The sequence below is a fragment of the Aspergillus tubingensis genome (assembly GCF_013340325.1).
Source record: "Aspergillus tubingensis WU-2223L DNA, scaffold_6, whole genome shotgun sequence".
NCBI lineage: Eukaryota > Fungi > Ascomycota > Eurotiomycetes > Eurotiales > Aspergillaceae > Aspergillus > Aspergillus tubingensis.
Genome location: NW_023336280.1, coordinates 3,437,450 through 3,454,900, shown reverse-complemented (window position 1 = coordinate 3,454,900; position 17,451 = coordinate 3,437,450). Strand labels below are relative to the sequence as shown.

Sequence of the window (17,451 nt, the reverse complement as noted above, 5' to 3'; positions counted from 1 at the left end):
TGTCACGGGCATATGGCCGGGGCAGAATTTGTAGATGATGGGAGGATTTCAACCAGAATTAGGAGCGCGACGGTGAATATAGACGAAGAAGGCAGGTCCTCCTTAACCAGCAAGGAACCGGAACCAGCCAGGGTCTCAGGGTAGAAGCTAGGAATTAAGTGGGTTTCATGGGAGGATGAGAATGGGGCGGAGAACCAGCCAGCCTTGAGTTATGAGGTCAGGACCAGCACGAGAACTCTAAGACTCTGAAGACACCGCCCCCGCAGCTGGGCCTCACTAGCGCCCGCCAAGCTCCTACCCGGCGGTCCTGCAAATTATTGCGCCCCCCGAGAAATACCCTGATTCTGGTGACCCTGACTATATTTGTTATGAACTATTTTTGGTTTGCGTGATGATTACTAGTATACTAATATCGCGTCTTCGACTACTCGGTATTAGATCAACCAAAATTTACTACACAAGTTTGGCACATTTTTTGTCATTGACTTTTATCTGTACTAACCGCAGGCGCACAACGCCCACAATATCCAATGGATCATCCGGCAGCAATCCAAGCCTTTGACGAGAATTATTCTCGCACTGTGGGGCGAAAACTTCGTTTGTGAAGGCCGGTCAACTCCCGAAGTCACAACAGAATCCTCAAGAACCCACGGAGGCATGATCCTCCAAGGGATTCCCACATCAGGACCAACGCTTAGATCATCAGTCTCTCGACCTTGTCCTTGATGGTCTTGATCTGGCCCTGGAGGTCACTGGCCTCGTTGGTGGTGATGCTGGCAGCAATCACGGGGCGGGAAACACCGGTAGCACGGCCGAGAGCAAGCTTGCTGGGCACGAAGACATAGGGGGTGTTCTTGTCCTCAGCGAGGAGGGGGATGTGGAGGAGGATAGCGAGGGGAGAGGTGTCGGCAGCGAGGATAACGAGCTCGGAGGTACCACGGTTAAGAGTCTTGGTGGCTGCAAATTCAATTAGCAGGCAGGCAGACAGTGAGTATCCTTGAGGAAGCACATACCCTCGTTAGCACCCTTCTTCAGCTGGCGGTAGTGACCAGCCTGCTGGACAAGGTCCAGAAGGTTCTGGGTGAGGGCCTCATCGGCGAGGGGCCAGGCTATAGAGATTGTCAGTATATGGCCATGAGAAAAACCAGACCTGGGATGTGCATACCGGCAGAAGTCTCAGACATTGTTAAAAATGTGGATTTGACGTGTGTAGCGGTCTAAAGAGGCTCACGCAAAGGATCACTGCCGTGTTGCAGATCTAAATGCTGGGGAGGAAAGGTGGTGGTGGTTGTAGAAGCAGAAGCGCATCTGGACCGCAGCGAAAAGAAATTCTTTAGAACCGCGGTGGGTGGGGCTGAGTCATGCCTATCGGCTCTAGGATTGGCCACAGGTTTGTGCCTCATTACCAAGGCATTTACAGACTTTCAGGCCTCATGGATCAGGCATCAATAATGACTGCCGAATCCAGGCTGATCGCCTCCTTGCTCCAGCGCCTGTGCTCCAGCTGTCATCGAAGATCGACCCTCGGTGGATCAGTAGACCCCAGATACTGGTCGGTGCAGTATCCAGTAGGTAAATAGAAGTTCATGCTTTCGTAGAATAAACCTGCTTCCGATCGCTACTTTGCTCTACGCATCTAGTGATAGAGGGCGTGTTGTTCCTTATCTACAGATCCCAGGGGTTTGTCTCTCTGCCTACCGTGTCTGGCATTGTCTGGCATCGGTGCCCCTTGGCGCCTGCAAGCCAACTGTCCAGGATCATCGGGTGCTTGAGTCGTCAGGTGCAGACGTTCCAAGCATGTTACCCCAATGCTGCACCTGCGCTATTGTGACAATATAATTGGCGCTTGGATCTCGCGGCTAACGAGGCCGGGAGTGGATACCATTAAAGCGAAGCTCAGCAGAGACATAAACTACCGCACTAGTTGGCTAGCCTTACGTCGGCACTCCAGGGGGTTTCTGTAGATACTTCACTAGTCGATGCACGATCTTCAACCGCTTGATCCACCCCCATGCAAACTGACGGCCGTTGGACGATCGTCAGATACCTGCCCACTTCTACGACTGACGTGGTCTCTGCAAGTGCGCTGGGTCAGTTCTCCCCTTGATCGGGGTCACTCTAAACATCCAAAATTTGAAGCAAGACAAGTCAAAACACCTGTAGTAAGCAGTAATCTCAGAGGGGGGTGCCGCAACAGCCAAAAGGTGGCCGGCGATCGAAATGATTATATTGGTAACCTTAGAGCCGGTGCAGCTAGCACCGACCCCGATTTGAAATAACCCATTCTGTATCATTCTCCTGAACAAAAAGCCAGGGTGTCATTCAACCCGCCGGCAACCCTTTCATACCCATGAATGAATAAGAGCCATCAAACCCATAGGAGAGAAAAACGCCAGAAACCCCACGACCAACCCAGGATAATACGCAGCCAGATGCCGGCAAAGGGCATGCAGAGAAAGCGAGCAAAAGCAATCATCACGTCATTCTATCCCATGTTGCTGTTTGAGACGCTCCAAATTCTCTTGCCTTTCCGCCAAGTCCTCTTTCGACCTAAGCATTTTCTCGGGCTGGTGATATAGAACTAGGACAGAAAACAAATGTCAGCCAATCGAATTGTCCTCATAATTTCTCTGCTTCATCTTCCCCTGGTACGGGATAACATACCGACGAGGTATCTGTTCTGGAAGTTGAATCCATTGAGCTTATCGCATGCCTGTTTGGCGTCATGAACGTCTTCGTAAACCACAAAGGCCGTGCCCTTCGAGTTATTGGCAATTCCCTGACGTATTTGGCTTGAAGAACAGAAACAATTAGCCTTGAATGACCAAGAAATGGGCTGAACGTGAGTCATGCGCAGATTTACCGGATGGGACCAAATTTGCCGAAGAGGTCAAAGAGTTGCTCAGCTGTGACGTTGTAGCTGTAAGGAGACAATCAGATTAGCTCTCGCTTTCTAGAACAAGATGGGGCGCCTTTCGCCTGATGGCTGTCGGTCGATAGGTATGCGACGATTGGGTTGCGAATCGAGGAGTAAATCGTGGGAAATCATCGACGTACTTGAGGTTCTTTACAAAGAGAATCCTGAAACCAGTCAGCATCGATACGTCAGATATGATACTCGTTCGGCACGCATGTTTGCCATCCAACAGCATGCAGAACAAAGGCCCGGGATTGAATGATGGCGGGCGACCGAAGAGGGGCAAGATTCGGCGAGCAGAACTTACCGATTGGCTTCGGGGGCGAGCTTCCGGCTCATTCTCGGGTGGGACAGTATAGGTCCTAAAAATGGGGTCGGGAGAGGTTGAAGATGAATCAGATACCCAGAGGGCCTGGAATGAAAGGTGTATAGCGAGGGAAGAGAGAGGAAGAGGAGGAGGAGAGAGGGAAGCAATATCCGCGACAAGCACGAGGTTCGGAAGGGAGCCTGCCTTTCCTGATTGGGACTAGTGGCTGGGAGGAGCCTCACTTTGTTGGTTCGAGACAAACGACAACAAGTCCGAGGCATTGAAGCCGACGGACGACGTCGGGGTGTAGATGGAACTGTCGGAGTTGAAGAGAATGATCTGGAATTATAGAATTACTTTGCTCTTAATACCTTGTCTGAGAAGTTGAGCTATGAAGGTGGAAAACCCCCCTTGGTATACTTCGAACTGCAAGTAGTAGTAGTGCTGCTCTCCGGGCTGCTCGCCGCAAACGATAGGATAGGATAGGGAGTGCCGGCCTGAGGCAGACTGGCGGCGCGCCCGCTTTGCCTTCCTTCGACCGGCCGTCCAAGCAAAGCCTCGCGCCTCCTCCTGCTCTGTTCCGGTGCAAAGCCCATCCTCTTAATCTGTTTTTCTGGCGCATTCTTCAATCGCTTGTTCTCCTGTATTCTTCATCATATTCTCCTGCACCTTGATTGACCCGTCTCAGACGTTTCTTTTTTCGCCCGCACCCGCCGCGGTGCATACTCGGGGCTCTCTCTTCCCGCCGCTCTCGATTGAACTCCCAGTCGGCAGAGACTCTCTCTCAACTTCCCCCCCTCAACCTCTCCGCCGTGCGACTCTCCTCCGTCACCCTCTCCTTCCACCACCCCGCCATCTCCTCGGTTTCCCTTCTGATTCACCTTTCATCTCATTGTTCACTGTGCGCTCTTCAGTCTGCCAGGAATGACTCTCTTTTTGCCTGCGGTGGCCTCTCTTTAGCCCGTGTGGTCGAACATCCCCGCTTTGCACCCGTCTGCCGCAAGCACGCCTGTTTCCTCCTCCGGGCCCTTTTCTTTCTCTCCTTTCCCTCCGATTTCATCCTCAGATCACACGATGATCACTGCTACATCCTTTTTGAATCACCTTGGGAGCCGACCGCCGCGGTATCGCACTCCCTCGCCGCCGCGACGCGCCGTCGAGCCTATCTCGCCTTGCTCGACCTCCGACCTCCGTGCATCATGGGTCGACCGCAACGTCTCCCGGGTTGCTGCCTCCGATCGCGACCACTTCCTACCTCACAATCCTACACATCATCATCATGCTGATGAGACAGCTTCTCATCGCTCTAGCCATGGCCGCTCCGGTTCTACCATCGACGCTCTCGCAACGATCGCCTTAGCGACGAGCCCGACCTTCGCACCTCTCTCCTACCGACCTCCTTCTCAAAACTCCACACCCGCCATGTCGCTATTCCCCTCCGAGCCCATCGAATCCACAGAACGCCCAAACAAGCGTCCGCGGTCGGAAAAGGATCCCTCTCCTTACACCCAGCACCGGACAGTGGCCGTGTCGGATGCAAATTCTGCTTCGTTGTTTGATAGCATGAAGACGGATGCAGAGCTTTTGCTGAATCTGGCCCGGCCCACAAACTTTCATCCTCCCTCGCATTCCGCAAAACGTGTCAGCATCGACGAGTCATTTTATCATTATGGGGAAGAACAAAAGCATCATGTCACGGCGGATTCGGGCGGCGCGAGCTGGAGGTTCAACGACGAAAAATATGCATACAGTGCACCCGGGCCCAACAACATGCCGTCTCGGCTGAGGTCACAGTCCGACGGTTCAGCTGCCATATCACGCCCGGTTATTCATGGCGTGCGACCCAATACAAGCTCCTCTACTCTTCCACCAATTCTCTGGCAGGAGGAAGGGGACGCTGAAAACGACTATTCCCCCACGAAGTTCACCATAAATGGTAGACCGAGCGAGACACAGGGACAACATTCAATGCACACCACACACGTCGCGCAAATGCCGATAGAGCATTCCTCCAAGATTGACGATGAAGCGGAGGAGTCTAACCAGGCTAGCTGCGCGGCTTGCAACCTTGTGCGGATTCCGATGGACACTGGCGAGCAAGGCGACGTGACATGGATCAGCTGCGATGGTTGTAAACGGTGGTTTCATATTGTTTGTGCTGGGTTCAAGAGTGACCGCGAACTCCGAACGGTGGACAAATTTATCTGTCGAGAATGCCGTCCTATATATGGACAGACTACTTTCGTGCGCAAATCGTCTCGGGCTCGCACAGCTATTGATTATGCCGGCCTCAACCAAGGGCTTGTCAAGGCCGCAACGGACTCTCTCGAACACCACTACATTGAACCCATCCGACAGGGCAAAATCCAATTCCTCCCCGAAAACTTCCCACGAATGCGTCCTGAGCTGGTCACTGCCGAATATTTCGAGCGAGGCAATGGCATGACGGAACCGATTGTCATCCCTGCGGAGTGGAACACTCGCGAGTCCGTTTCTATCAGTGATTCCGAGTTTGACGCTCTAGTACAAGAAGCGCCTACGCAAGAGATGTTTGACGAATTGCTGGATCACGTTGCTGAGCAAGAGGAAGGCTATGAGCAAGTGATAGATTGCGGCCAGGACCAGTTGGACATGGTGATACCTGAAGGCCTCACCGTTCGAAGAGTTGCGGAGCTTTACGGACCGGAAGAAAGAGTGGAGGTCATTGATGTCAAATCGCAACAGAACGAAGACAAAAGGTGGACAATGCAGAAATGGGCGGAATACTACGAGAGTACCGGCGACAAGGTTGTCCGAAATGTCATCAGTTTGGAAGTCTCACAGAGCCCATTGGGCAAGCTTATTCGTCGGCCAAAGGTTGTCCGGGATCTTGACCTTCAGGACTCTGTCTGGCCTGAAGAACAGAAGGCCGTCGGTGACTGCCCGAAAGTTCAATTCTACGTCTTGATGTCTGTTGCCGACTGCTATACCGATTTCCACATCGACTTTGGAGGGTCCTCAGTATACTACCATATTCTGAAAGGCAAGAAAACCTTCTTCTTCATCCCGCCGAAGGACAAACACCTGAAGAAGTATGAGGAATGGTGCAATTCTCCTGCGCAGGATTCCACCTTTCTTGGGGACCAGACCAAGGAATGCTATCGCGTGGATCTGTCTGAAGGCGATACGATGCTGATCCCCTCGGGCTGGATCCATGCCGTCTGGACTCCTGAGAACAGTCTTGTCGTCGGCGGAAATTTCCTTACGAGGCTGAATTACGGGATGCAGATCAAGATCGCGCAGATTGAGAAGGATACCAAGGTGCCAAGGAAGTTCAGGTACCCGTTCTTCCAGAAGATCCAATGGTATACCGCTTTGCGATATCTCGAAGACGACCCGCTACCGCAAAGCGTTCTTGACGCCTTCGCGCAGGACGAAAATTACCGCTTTCACCGCGCGTATCCAATTTACTACGAATTCGGCGAACGGACGAACAATGCGCCTGCCGGCTCACCTTATCACAACTCGCGCTTCTATTCTCAGGCGGAACTGGAAGGGCTACCAGATCTTGCAAAATACCTTTATCACACTGCCCTCATTGCTGGCGCCTATCTGACGGAGGGCGTGACGATGGATACTAGAAATGCGGTCAAACGCTCGATACCCAAGATGTCCGGGGAGCCAATCGATGCCGTGAGGAAGTTTGGCATCTGGGTCGCCTGGAAGCGTGGAAATGAGAGGGCACCGCATTGGACCCGCCCTGGCGTGGCTGAAAGCAATGCGAAGCTCAGTCTCGCGGAGAAGAAGCCTGCCGGAAGGCCCAGCCGTCGCTCAGAGCGTAATGCTGAGAGCCAGCGCACGTACGCCGAACGACAGGCTGTACAGCGGCTTCCCGAGCCGGCTCATGATCCAGCAACCGAACTGAGCAATAGTAGTGGCCCTAGTGGTCCGCTGAATGTCGGAGCTGCTATGCCAGACGGCCCGTCAAGCAGTGGTATCAAAGAAGAGCCTGCTCCTAAATCGCGCGCTGCACCCCGTGGCTCCGGACTGGGCCCTAAGCGCGTTGCCTGCGATGCCTGTCGCAAACGAAGGATCCGATGTCACCACAAGGATGAACATAACGACGGTATTTCCAGCAAGCAAACGGCAGTGACCGCTTTTGGTCCCAGCAACCATTCGTTGGCACACGACGCAGCGTCTGCGTTGAATTCACTTGCCGCTATTGCATCGGAAGCAGGCTTTCAAGACAATGGAAGTGGCAGGAATCCGGACCGGTTTGAAGTCGCTGCCAAGTTCAACTCGGCCATTCTGGGTACGCCGCGTGCACCGGTCAATGGACTCGGACTCAACGATGCCAGTCCTGAAGGCGCCAACACCGGAAAGAAGGGCCGCAGCAAGGCCTGTGACGATTGCCGGAAGAGCAAGGTTCGTGTTGTTCTTGAAATTCTATCTTACTCGCTTTTAATACTAACTGAAAACAGCGTCGGTGTATCCACGATGAGTACGGCCGTATTGACCCTGTCAAGGCGCAAGAACGAGCAAAGCCGCGCGCTACTGCTTCTGCCAAACGGCCTCGTATCAATGAAGAAGGAACTGGGCCAATGATTAACAAACGGATGAAGCAGGAGAGCACGTCGCCTACGTCGAGACCGGCACATCTCAGCAACAGCCGTGAAGTTGGTGCGCTGGGGATACAAGATACCCACATGCCCGATCATGATCATGCAGCCCTGGGTCTCCATGCCCCGTTCTCGGATGCGCCGCTGGTTGATAAAGACGCAAATCGGCAGTCCGGTATGACTGTTGGGGAAAAGGAAGCACCATTGGGGCCAACCTCCTATGCATCACCGCCTACGTTCCAGACTGACACGGTCGATGCTAAGGAAATAAATTCTGCGCCCGTTTCTAAGCCTACTGCCACCCTTGTATCACCACCGACCTCACTGGCCGACGAGACCGACGTTCCTCAGGAGCAAGCAGATGGGGAAGGGGATCATGTGGTAGTCCTGCACACACCAACCTCAAGTTCCCGGCACTCCTCGCGCCAGCCGCGCCAGGTCGACCGCTACATGCCCGAGACACATGTTTCCAAGCCGACCAAGGGGACGACCCATACTCCCACAGCTCGTCGTTCTTCGTTTGGTGGGTCAAGCGGTGGTGTGCGAAAATCCACCCCAGGTCCTTCTTCAGGACCCAAAAAGTCGGCATCACGCCCCTCCTCATCCTCGCATGCGAAGAAGAGTTTCTGGGCGACAGACGAGAAGAAAGGTGACCGGCATGCTGCGACGTCAACATCTCCTGGGCAGCCGGGCAAGAACTCTAAGCGGGTTGCGGACGAGGAGCCGGATGCTGAAAGCCTCCGCTTGATCCGGGAACTGCAAGAAGCCGAGTTTGGGCTACGCAAGAGATCCACGCGAGTGTGAGGGCGAGAAGGCAGCAGCGGATAAGTTTCATTTTTTTCACCATTTTAGACCACCTAGATCGGGCAACCGGAGAAATTAGGTTTGAGACGATCGGATTCGATCAATTGGCAGTGTTTCCTGGGATGTGGAGTTTGGTAGGGATGGGAGTCTGCTGGCGATGATCAGTTTGGCTTGGTCCATCGACATGCTTTGGCCCTTGATTATTGTGATTCCCTTTTGGCGTCTCGTTATTCGGCCGGCTTTTGTTTCTATGTATTGGGATGTGTTTATTTTCCTTTTTCACTTTCTGTACCTGGCGTTATTCATGTGGCGGTTGGGGAGTTTTCGACCAGATCGGTCTGTTCGTTCCTTTCCTGGGATTCCCATTTCCTTATTCTTTTCTGATGTTCATTCGATATCAATTTCATTTCTAACACTGGCTCCCGACCCCGGGGTCGAGTCACATCTTTCTACCTCTTCTCATCGTTCCTTTTCATCATCCGTTTGCAGTATTCTTCCATTATTATACCAGTATACCTAGCTCTGCTTCAGCGTTTACTTCTGCCTCTGCCCCGTATTTCTTTCCTTTATCTTTCCGTTTTGGCAATTCCTGCTTAGTTTTTCTTTTTCTTTCTCTAGGTACTAGCTAGCTGCTGCGGTGCCTGATCTATTTCCTAATCTCTGGATCTTGTGTATGTCTATCGTACTAGCTGCCTCTTTGTTGTAATTTCGCTGAGTAGTACTTATATCTATCAATTTCTTTTGAATTCGTACTGGGTGGTTGTTTGCGTAGAGCCCTAGCTTCCTTTTGTGGTAGAGGAGGGCTACTACTAGGGTGAGTGTCTATACCTTTAGGCCATTTTGAGTTCTAAACAGCATGACTTCTCCAAGATGCACCTAGGCTACAATACTGGAAATGAAGAAGTTGTGTTATGCTGGTACCAATGCATACATGTTTAAAATCTAACTACATCCCTATTTCCCTCTCAAGGGCTCCTCATCCCCATCCCTCCCACTATGAGATGGGTCATGATGCCGATCAACCACTTCCTGCTCAAACTGCCTCTCAACCATAATTGTATTCATCCCCGGCACCGGCTGCATCTCCGTATCATCATCGTCATCGTCCATGCTTTTCAAAGCCAAGATCTCAGAGCGATAACTATTCCCGGCTCCGCTGCCATTATTCAGCTGCAGCCAGGTATTGTGATGGTGGTGGGCGTTGGACTTTGTTTGGCGCTGGGTGGAGGAGGCGTGGGCGCTTCGTGAGCCGTGAGTGAGAAGTGTGCCCTTTATGCTGCGGAATACGGCAGCCAGGGATTTATAGATTACGGGGAGGTTGGCGCAGAGAATACCGCCGAGGGGTTCCCAGGCGGAGAGGATGCCCAGGGGGACGCCGGCCCCTGTGTTGAAGTCAGTGGGTTGGTTGGGGTGGATGCAGAAGGGAGGGCGATTGAGCTTACAGGTGTAGTCGGATGAGCCCTGGGTGACGACGACGGTTAGTCGGGCTGCGCTGATGGCGCAGGTTCTGGATGTGTGTTAGCTACGTAGGGGCGCTAGGTACTATAAGGTAGTGGCTGAGTACGTACGCTAAGCCGACGGAGAAGAGCAGGCTGAGGCCAATCTTCTTGTTCTTTGTGATCTGGAGGCGTAGGATGACGGGTAGGGGAAGGAGGAAGATCCAGATGTCGGTGACAAGGTTCGCAATGTTGGTGAAGTAGCTGAAGGCAACGAGGTTGAAGCATGTCCCTTCAACGCTTGAGTTCCAGAACTTTGCAATCGGCCGGCACTCCAGCCCTAGGACAATTTCCATGGTCATGAGCCACAAGATCACCCATACCACGGTTAGGATAACGACCAGGCGGAATCTCGGTGTGATGAAAATGCGATAATATAGTGCCAGCACGGAGAGCTTGGTGCTGGCGATGGCAACATCGTAGAAGTGACTGAAGATATAGTCGCCCTACCATCGGGTTCGAATCCGTCAGCCATATGAAGGTGGGTGTCGAGTTGAATTGGTTAACTCCTTCGTACCATCATGAATGTTTCGACTTCCTTGTCTGGCAAGGCGGCGACATGTCGTCCAAAACCATAGGGAGGACCTGTCGAGGTGGATAGTGGTTAGTTATACGATCCAGAGATGTCAACGGGACGGGCCGGTTAAGCGCACCGTAAACCAATCCACTGACGCAAACGCCAACACCAATGATCTATATGGAGACATTCGAGTCAGGATGTGCCCTTAAACACAATTAACTGCTAGATCGCTCACCGTAGCCCAGATCATCACGTAGTCGTCAAAGGTCAAGCCATACTCCGAGGATGGCCGCAGTTTGATCCAGAGTCGCCATACTGTAGTCAGGATCTCAACGGGGATCGGGACCGAATATGCCACAGCCACCTCGGTCACACGCGACTGAGCCAGGTATGCCGCTGAATAGTTTGCCCCTGCAGAGCTCATCTTGGATGGCTACAGCATCTAACCGTCGGACTGTATTGCAGCAGCAGCAGCAGCAGCAGCAGCCGCATCAGCAGCAGAATTCTGCAGGTGCTCCTCATTGTGTTTTGTAAGGAGGTGCTGGCCTGCTTACGGTGGGTCTGGCAGACCCCTCGCCCTCTTGTGTCTTCAATTCTTCATGCTGACAGCCTGACCAGGCCATTCCGTCGGCAGTCAGCCCATTTTGTGCGAGATGGCTGCAGCCAAGGGAGCACGAAGGATAGACGAGGCGCTCTAATTGCGGTTTTGGCCCCACGCTAAGTATCGGAGATTGAGCGACTCATCCTTCAGGCAGTGAGATAACTAAGTAGCCAGCTAGCTAGCAGACGGTGCCCAGTAGGAATAACCGGCGAGTTAGTTGGAGACTAAGATCGATGGCCGGTGCAGAACGAAGCATTGGACCGCCCACACGTGCCTACCCCGTGATCGAATGGCGGCCGCCCAAATTGATTGCGATCCACCAGGAATCCGCTCTGCTGCTCGCCGGCATCCCACCGCTCCATGCTATCCCAACTAGTATTAAGTGCTGACCCAGTACCTCACTGCTCTGCAACATGCGCTAAAAAGCTTGCCCCTGAGCTGGATCTGGGCTCGGACGCCCTGCCGCTTAATTGCCGTTAGTAGGACTGCCCATCCCTGCCTCTTTTCTAAGAATTTAATTGTTGTTCTGCAGGGAGTCCGGTTCGGTGAAACGTCTTGTTCATCTGACGGTTTCTGGTGAAGATGAAGCCCGGATACTGTTTGCTGCTCGCGGCCAGCGCGGCGCTCTCCTCCGCCAGCCAGCATCCCATCGTTGATCTGGGATACGCGACCTATCAGGGCTTTTATAGTTCCACTTTTAACTTGAATGTGTGGAAGAGGTATGTCTGAAACACGCCCCCATTGACCAACAGAAAGATAGTCTATATTGTGGACATGGCCTGATCTATCATCCAGTATCCGGTATGCAGCTCCTCCGGTGGGTAAACGGCGTTGGCAGGCGCCTGCACCTCCATTGCAGAACAACAGCCAGATCACATTAGCAGTGAACCAGCCCCCTGTCTGTCCTCAATCCGGGGCGGCTAAGACACCATACATCTACGGCTTCAACTCGGGGCCTGGCGATGAAGACTGTCTGTACCTGAATGTCTATGCTCCCCCGAACGCGACGGATCTGCCCGTCCTGCTATGGATTCGTAAGTCTTCAAACGACTATGTAGCACCGTGTATCTTAGCTAGCTTTAACGATTTATGGACAGACGGTGGTGGCTATGGGCTCTTTGGTGCGACCTATGACCCCAGCCCGATGATGAATACCAACAACAACGGGTTCATCACCGTGGAAATCCAGTACCGTCTGGGAGCCTTTGGTTTCCTTTCCTCCGAGGAGGTCAAGGAGCACGGTGTGACGAACGCCGGTCTTCTGGACCAACGCTTTGCCATCGAATGGGTACAGGAGCACATTGCCAAATTCGGCGGTGATCCTAAGCGTGTGACCATTGGCGGCGAGTCCTCAGGCGCCGGGGCAGTCATGTTACATGCGCTGGCATACGGAGGCCAGGAGTTCAACCTCTTCAACAACGTCCGTCTCTCCCATTTCCCACCTCGAAATTGACTGACAGTCTTCGCATAGATCATTGCCGCAAGCGCCTACTCACCCCCAATCTTCAACTACCACGACAAGGTGCCAGAGCAGTACTACAACGACTTTGCTGAACTGGCAGGCTGCAGATCGAACTCCACAGCAATCAAGAACTACGCAACGACCTTTGACTGCCTAGTAGCAGCTCCCAGCACCCTCCTGCAGAATGCCAGCGCCACTGTCTCTACGTCCGGACTATTCGGCACCTGGGCCTTCCTCCCAGTCATCGACGGCGAGCTGATCCAAGAACGGCCCTCTGTGCAGCTCGCGCAAGGCAAAGTGAGCGGCAAACGCATTCTCATCGGCGTATGCACCCTCCATCCTCCTCAGTCCCCCAACACTCACTAACAATAAACCACAGAACAACGCCAACGACGGCGTCCCCCTAAGCAACCCCAACGTCGTCACCCGCCCAGCCTTCAACTCCTACATCTCATCCACCTTCCCCCTCTTCACCTCCTCCGACATCGCCCTCCTCAACGAAGTCTACCAAACCTCCAACAGCCAACCCACCGACAACAGCCCCCGCTACGACACCCTCGGCACCAGCGGACCAACAGCCATCAACCAATCCGAAATGGCAACCGGCCTGCAACAAACTGTCTTCAACATCTTCGCCGAAACCACCTTTGCCTGTCCCGCGCAATGGCTCGCCGACGCCTTCAGCCAAGAAGACGACACCCTTTCCTGCTCCGATCCCCAACCCCCTCGTCAAGCCTGGAAATATCAATACTCCGTAACACCCGCGTACCACGGCGCCGATCTCTCCGCGTACTTCAGCGCGGACGCTACCTGGCCCGATAAGGGATTCAGAACGGCCTTCCAGAAGATGTGGGGCCAGTTTATTATGGCTGATAGTCCAGTGATTTCGATGGAAGATGCCACGGCTGGGAAGGCGAATGCTTCGGTTCCTGTTGTGGGTGGTGGTCGTAAGAAGGGTTATGGTAAGAATGGGACGAGGATGCTTGATTGGCCGAGTTATTCACCTGAGTTCCCGGTGATGATGGATTTGAATACCACCGGGGGATATTTGGTTCATGATGTGGTGACGTCGAATCTGTCGTACTGGATTCGGGAGGGAGATGGGGTGGTGAATCATTTCCGGTTGGTTAATTCGTCTGCTTGGGAGGGAGGGAGAGGGGCTAGGTGTGATTTTTGGAGGGATGTTTCGGAGAGGGTGCCTCAATAGTTGGATACTTATGTCTTGAGGGGGATTGTCTCCGGGAGAAACGGTTACTTTCTAGAGTCAACGCGCATATAGACTAGAGATAGAGTGTATATAGATAGTCATTCAAGAGTAGAGATACTTGTTCATTGTGGAAGGAGTAAACCATGTAGAGCGGAGGTTATAACCAATCATCTATTCGTATCGCTAGACTCCTCATATCTGACCGTAAATCATCCAAATTAAATGCAAACTACCAGAACGCCATCATACGGCTCCTGGTCCGTGTCCAAAACTGTCATGATATGTATAGTAGCGTAAGGATATAAGGTAGGGTCGTGTAACTCGTCCATCGTGGGTTTGAGGGGGAAACTAGCCCCAACATGCGCCAGTGGTCTATGCAGTCGACCAAGGAGATGTAAGAATAAAGGAAAACGCCAGGGTATATCCACATGAGATAACACCGGAATAAACAAATGCGCGCAAAGAATAGGTTATCAATACGAGGGGAAATCTGGAAAAGGGTAGGGATATAGTAGGAATAGGTTCCAACCAGCAGGGAGTGCAAGAATGCCAGCAACCTGACATGGGAACAATACCTCATGACTTTGCCACAGCTGGGGTCTGCCAAACGGCCAGGGGAGATCCCGTCTAGTCATGTTCTTTCTCATGTTCAGGTCGAGTACCCGCCCAGCGTTTAGCCCGCTTTTCTTCCCCGATATAGTTCTTGATGACGCAGACTTCCTCGTCCCGCTGCTGACAGACCTTGTGGCGGTTGAGGTGCTTGAACCGCGGTCCCACTGGGCCGTTGACATAATGATACTGACCCGCAAATCGATACTGTCGCTGGTCGCCTAGCGGATAGAACTTGTCGCCCCAATGGCCGTTGAAGTAGAACCACTCGATAGGGGCACTTGGCGTGGCAGTGGATGCACGAAGGTTATCACTATCATAATCGTACGTATAGGCGTGGGCATTCAGAAGAGGGTCCCATAGGGGCCCGCGGTCGGTTTGGTCGTGCAACAATCCCCAGGGCAGGATGTAGGCATGGATGCCTGGCGTGGCATACATGGCATGGGTGCCCATGGCGGAGTAGATCACGGGCTGACAGGGATCCATGGTTAGCGTCGGGAATCCCCTGGACGTGCGGGAGGGGAGCAATTTATATCTCTACTTACCCGCTGGCCGATCTTTTCGACAGCTTCGTAACTGTACGCTTCTCCCGCCGAGTGCGCGCTGAAGAAAAGCGCCTTGGGCTTGCCGTCGTGAAATCGCACCAGACAGTGCTCCCAGTCACCCACGTGGTTCCCGAACCGCACGTTCAGCACTACGTTGCCCAGATTGAAGCTGTAGAAATAAAACCAGAACGCATCTACGACGCCGTGGCCTTTGTCCATCACCAGCAGAATTGCCGGCGCGTTACTGCGCCCGCCAGTCTTTTCGACATGAATGGGCTCGCCGCCGAACCGTTTGCGCAACTCGGTTCGGACATCCTCGTCAGCGAGGTCTTCCGGGCGGAGATACCCCAGATCTTCTGGAGACCAACTGTCATCCTCTCCCTTCGATGATGAGAGACGGCCTGTGTCATACCACTGGGAGCGTTCCTCTGGTGTGTCCCCGGGAATAGGTCCGTCTATCCGGCCGTCCCAGTCAGGCCAAGACAGCTCGAGATCGTCATCGGGATCGTCGGGAATATTCTTCTCGCCTTCAATCCATGGCGGGCGATCCTCTACATTGTCGTTGCTAGTCAAGTACACGAACTCACCTTCTTGCCACTCGTTCAGCTGATCGAGGTCCTGCAGGGTAGGATGCTCCTCGTCCGACTGAATGGGGGTGTAGTTCAGCATCGGGGTGACATGGTAAAGATGTTCGGCAATGTCGCCCGGCCAAAACTGTTCATGCGAGGACAGGTAAACCAACGGCGCATATTGGAAGACATACTCGGGAATCTGCCGACGCGAGCGTTCAGCTTCATCCCATGCGGGCTGCTGGGAGTCGTTGAATTGCGCATCGCGCCAGGCGGCGTAGTGGGCCTCGTCATCGGGCGACCAGGGTCCCAAAGTGGGCTCGCGCTGGCCGTAGCGGGCCCGCACTAGGCGGAAGTGGGCGGTCCCGCACATGCCGAGCCACCGACAGGCCTTGCGATCCAGCCAGGACGGCGAGGAGGCAATCCAGCTCTGCTCGTCATGATCCTCAGCATACCAGATGAAAGCCGACGGATTTACGGCGCGCGCGGCGCTGTTGATCAAGACATAGGCAATCAATGAGGCGAGGGTGACAATGGCAACCCTGGTGGAGCGAATCATCTGCTGCACGATGCCGGGGGAAGCTTCAAGATCGGAGGAACTGGAACGCGACGAGGGGGGCACCACTAACCCGGACTGATCACCGGGAGTAGAAGTGGTGGACGGGGGTAGTGTGACCAGATTCCCAATCGGGACAGCTGAGGTGGGAAGAGCTGCAGCGACCAGGCTGTCTGCCAGATCGGTCACGGAGGAATCCTCGGGGGAAATTGCAAGAGGACGAGAGGCATCCGAGCCGAGGGGGGAGGGATGACAGAGCGACTGCGACAGTAGAAGCAGCGACAGCAGCAGCAGAGAGGGAGAAAAGCGACCGAGCCGGGCATTTGAGCCCGGAAGTAAAGGAAGCGGAGGAGACACTATAAGAAGCAGCAGCGGGCAGGCGCGATGACATTGTCAGTCAGCCGGGAAGGGTCGAGAACAGCAGGAACGGGTCTCGGAAGGTCAAAATGATGGTACAGAAGGGGACAGAATTGGGTAGTGATTGGCCATAAGGGCCATGAGTAATTGGTCATGATGGGACGATTGGTAGGGCAGACAAACAACAAGGCCGCGGGAGGTGATAGTGGATGCTTAGGGCTGAAGGGGGGGAAAAGGGAAGAACAGGGAAATTCGGGCATTGGAGTGGCCGAGTCCAGCACAGGAATTTGCTGGGAGCAGCAGCAATAGATCGGCTCGCACGGAAGCGGATTAGATAATGGATGATGAGGCACGAGTTCGAATGGGAAGACGACGGATGCAGCTTGCATTTGGCTTCCGCCGGTTGCCGGATCGTCATAGTAAAAAAGAGAGGAAGAAAGGGAGAACAGCGATACGGTGAGAGAGTGAGTGGGCATGAAAGTGAGAGGGGATAGAAGTACGGAACACACGGAAGAAAAGAGGGGCCATTGACTGACTGAATGAATCAGGTGGACTCACTGATCATGGATGGATCAATTCAGGTCGGAATATTGAGTAATGATGAAAAACTGAATTAGTTATTTTTTACTGTGCCTTGTGTGTACTGTGTACTGTGTACTATCTAGATGGAATGACCGAGTTCACAACTGCAACCGGATTGGAATGACAAGGAGAATTGGTGATGATGATGCAAGAAGGAGGGGATGAAGTCATCCGGTCGATCATCCAGCAGGGACTCACAGCTGCGGTGGATGCAGCAGAGCACTCTGGCTAAGACAAGAGGAGAAATAACCCCGTCAGTCAAACTGGAGCTGGAAGGTGAAAACTGGAGCTGATGGAGAAGAGAGAAAGAAAGAAGGGACT

At 53.4% G+C, this 17,451-nt stretch overlaps 6 protein-coding genes across 6 annotated transcripts; 2 read left to right on the top strand and 4 right to left on the bottom strand.

Moving 5' to 3' along the window:
• Window positions 1-694: 694 nt before the first annotated feature.
• Window positions 695-1,184, bottom strand: AtWU_04910 (ribonucleoprotein-associated protein; the record flags this gene model as incomplete). The annotated part of the gene is made up of 3 exons (XM_035500021.1): window positions 695-957; window positions 1,014-1,109; window positions 1,166-1,184. The coding sequence occupies 3 exons, from the start codon at window positions 1,182-1,184 to the stop codon at window positions 695-697; spliced, it is 378 nt and encodes a 125-aa protein (XP_035355914.1).
• A 1,296-nt stretch (window positions 1,185-2,480) lies between these two features.
• Window positions 2,481-3,256, bottom strand: AtWU_04909 (putative pre-mRNA branch site protein p14; the record flags this gene model as incomplete). Its single annotated transcript, XM_035500020.1, has 5 exons — window positions 2,481-2,581; window positions 2,665-2,792; window positions 2,864-2,920; window positions 3,058-3,081; window positions 3,225-3,256. 5 exons carry the CDS (start codon window positions 3,254-3,256, stop codon window positions 2,481-2,483), a joined length of 342 nt encoding a protein of 113 aa, XP_035355913.1.
• A 1,042-nt stretch (window positions 3,257-4,298) lies between these two features.
• Window positions 4,299-8,626, top strand: jhd1 ([Histone H3]-lysine-36 demethylase; the record flags this gene model as incomplete). Its single annotated transcript, XM_035500019.1, has 2 exons — window positions 4,299-7,628; window positions 7,685-8,626. The coding sequence occupies 2 exons, from the start codon at window positions 4,299-4,301 to the stop codon at window positions 8,624-8,626; spliced, it is 4,272 nt and encodes a 1,423-aa protein (XP_035355912.1).
• Window positions 8,627-9,580: 954 nt separating this feature from the next.
• On the bottom strand, window positions 9,581-11,066 carry AtWU_04907 (putative integral membrane protein PTH11-like; the record flags this gene model as incomplete). The annotated part of the gene is made up of 6 exons (XM_035500018.1): window positions 9,581-10,008; window positions 10,069-10,133; window positions 10,195-10,568; window positions 10,640-10,707; window positions 10,776-10,815; window positions 10,878-11,066. The coding sequence occupies 6 exons, from the start codon at window positions 11,064-11,066 to the stop codon at window positions 9,581-9,583; spliced, it is 1,164 nt and encodes a 387-aa protein (XP_035355911.1).
• A 759-nt stretch (window positions 11,067-11,825) lies between these two features.
• On the top strand, window positions 11,826-13,912 carry AtWU_04906 (putative carboxylesterase; the record flags this gene model as incomplete). Its single annotated transcript, XM_035500017.1, has 5 exons — window positions 11,826-11,962; window positions 12,039-12,277; window positions 12,341-12,663; window positions 12,715-13,029; window positions 13,085-13,912. 5 exons carry the CDS (start codon window positions 11,826-11,828, stop codon window positions 13,910-13,912), a joined length of 1,842 nt encoding a protein of 613 aa, XP_035355910.1.
• Window positions 13,913-14,539: 627 nt separating this feature from the next.
• AtWU_04905 (uncharacterized protein) lies at window positions 14,540-17,113 on the bottom strand (the record flags this gene model as incomplete). The annotated part of the gene is made up of 3 exons (XM_035500016.1): window positions 14,540-14,992; window positions 15,067-16,547; window positions 17,107-17,113. The coding sequence occupies 3 exons, from the start codon at window positions 17,111-17,113 to the stop codon at window positions 14,540-14,542; spliced, it is 1,941 nt and encodes a 646-aa protein (XP_035355909.1).
• Window positions 17,114-17,451: the final 338 nt, after the last annotated feature.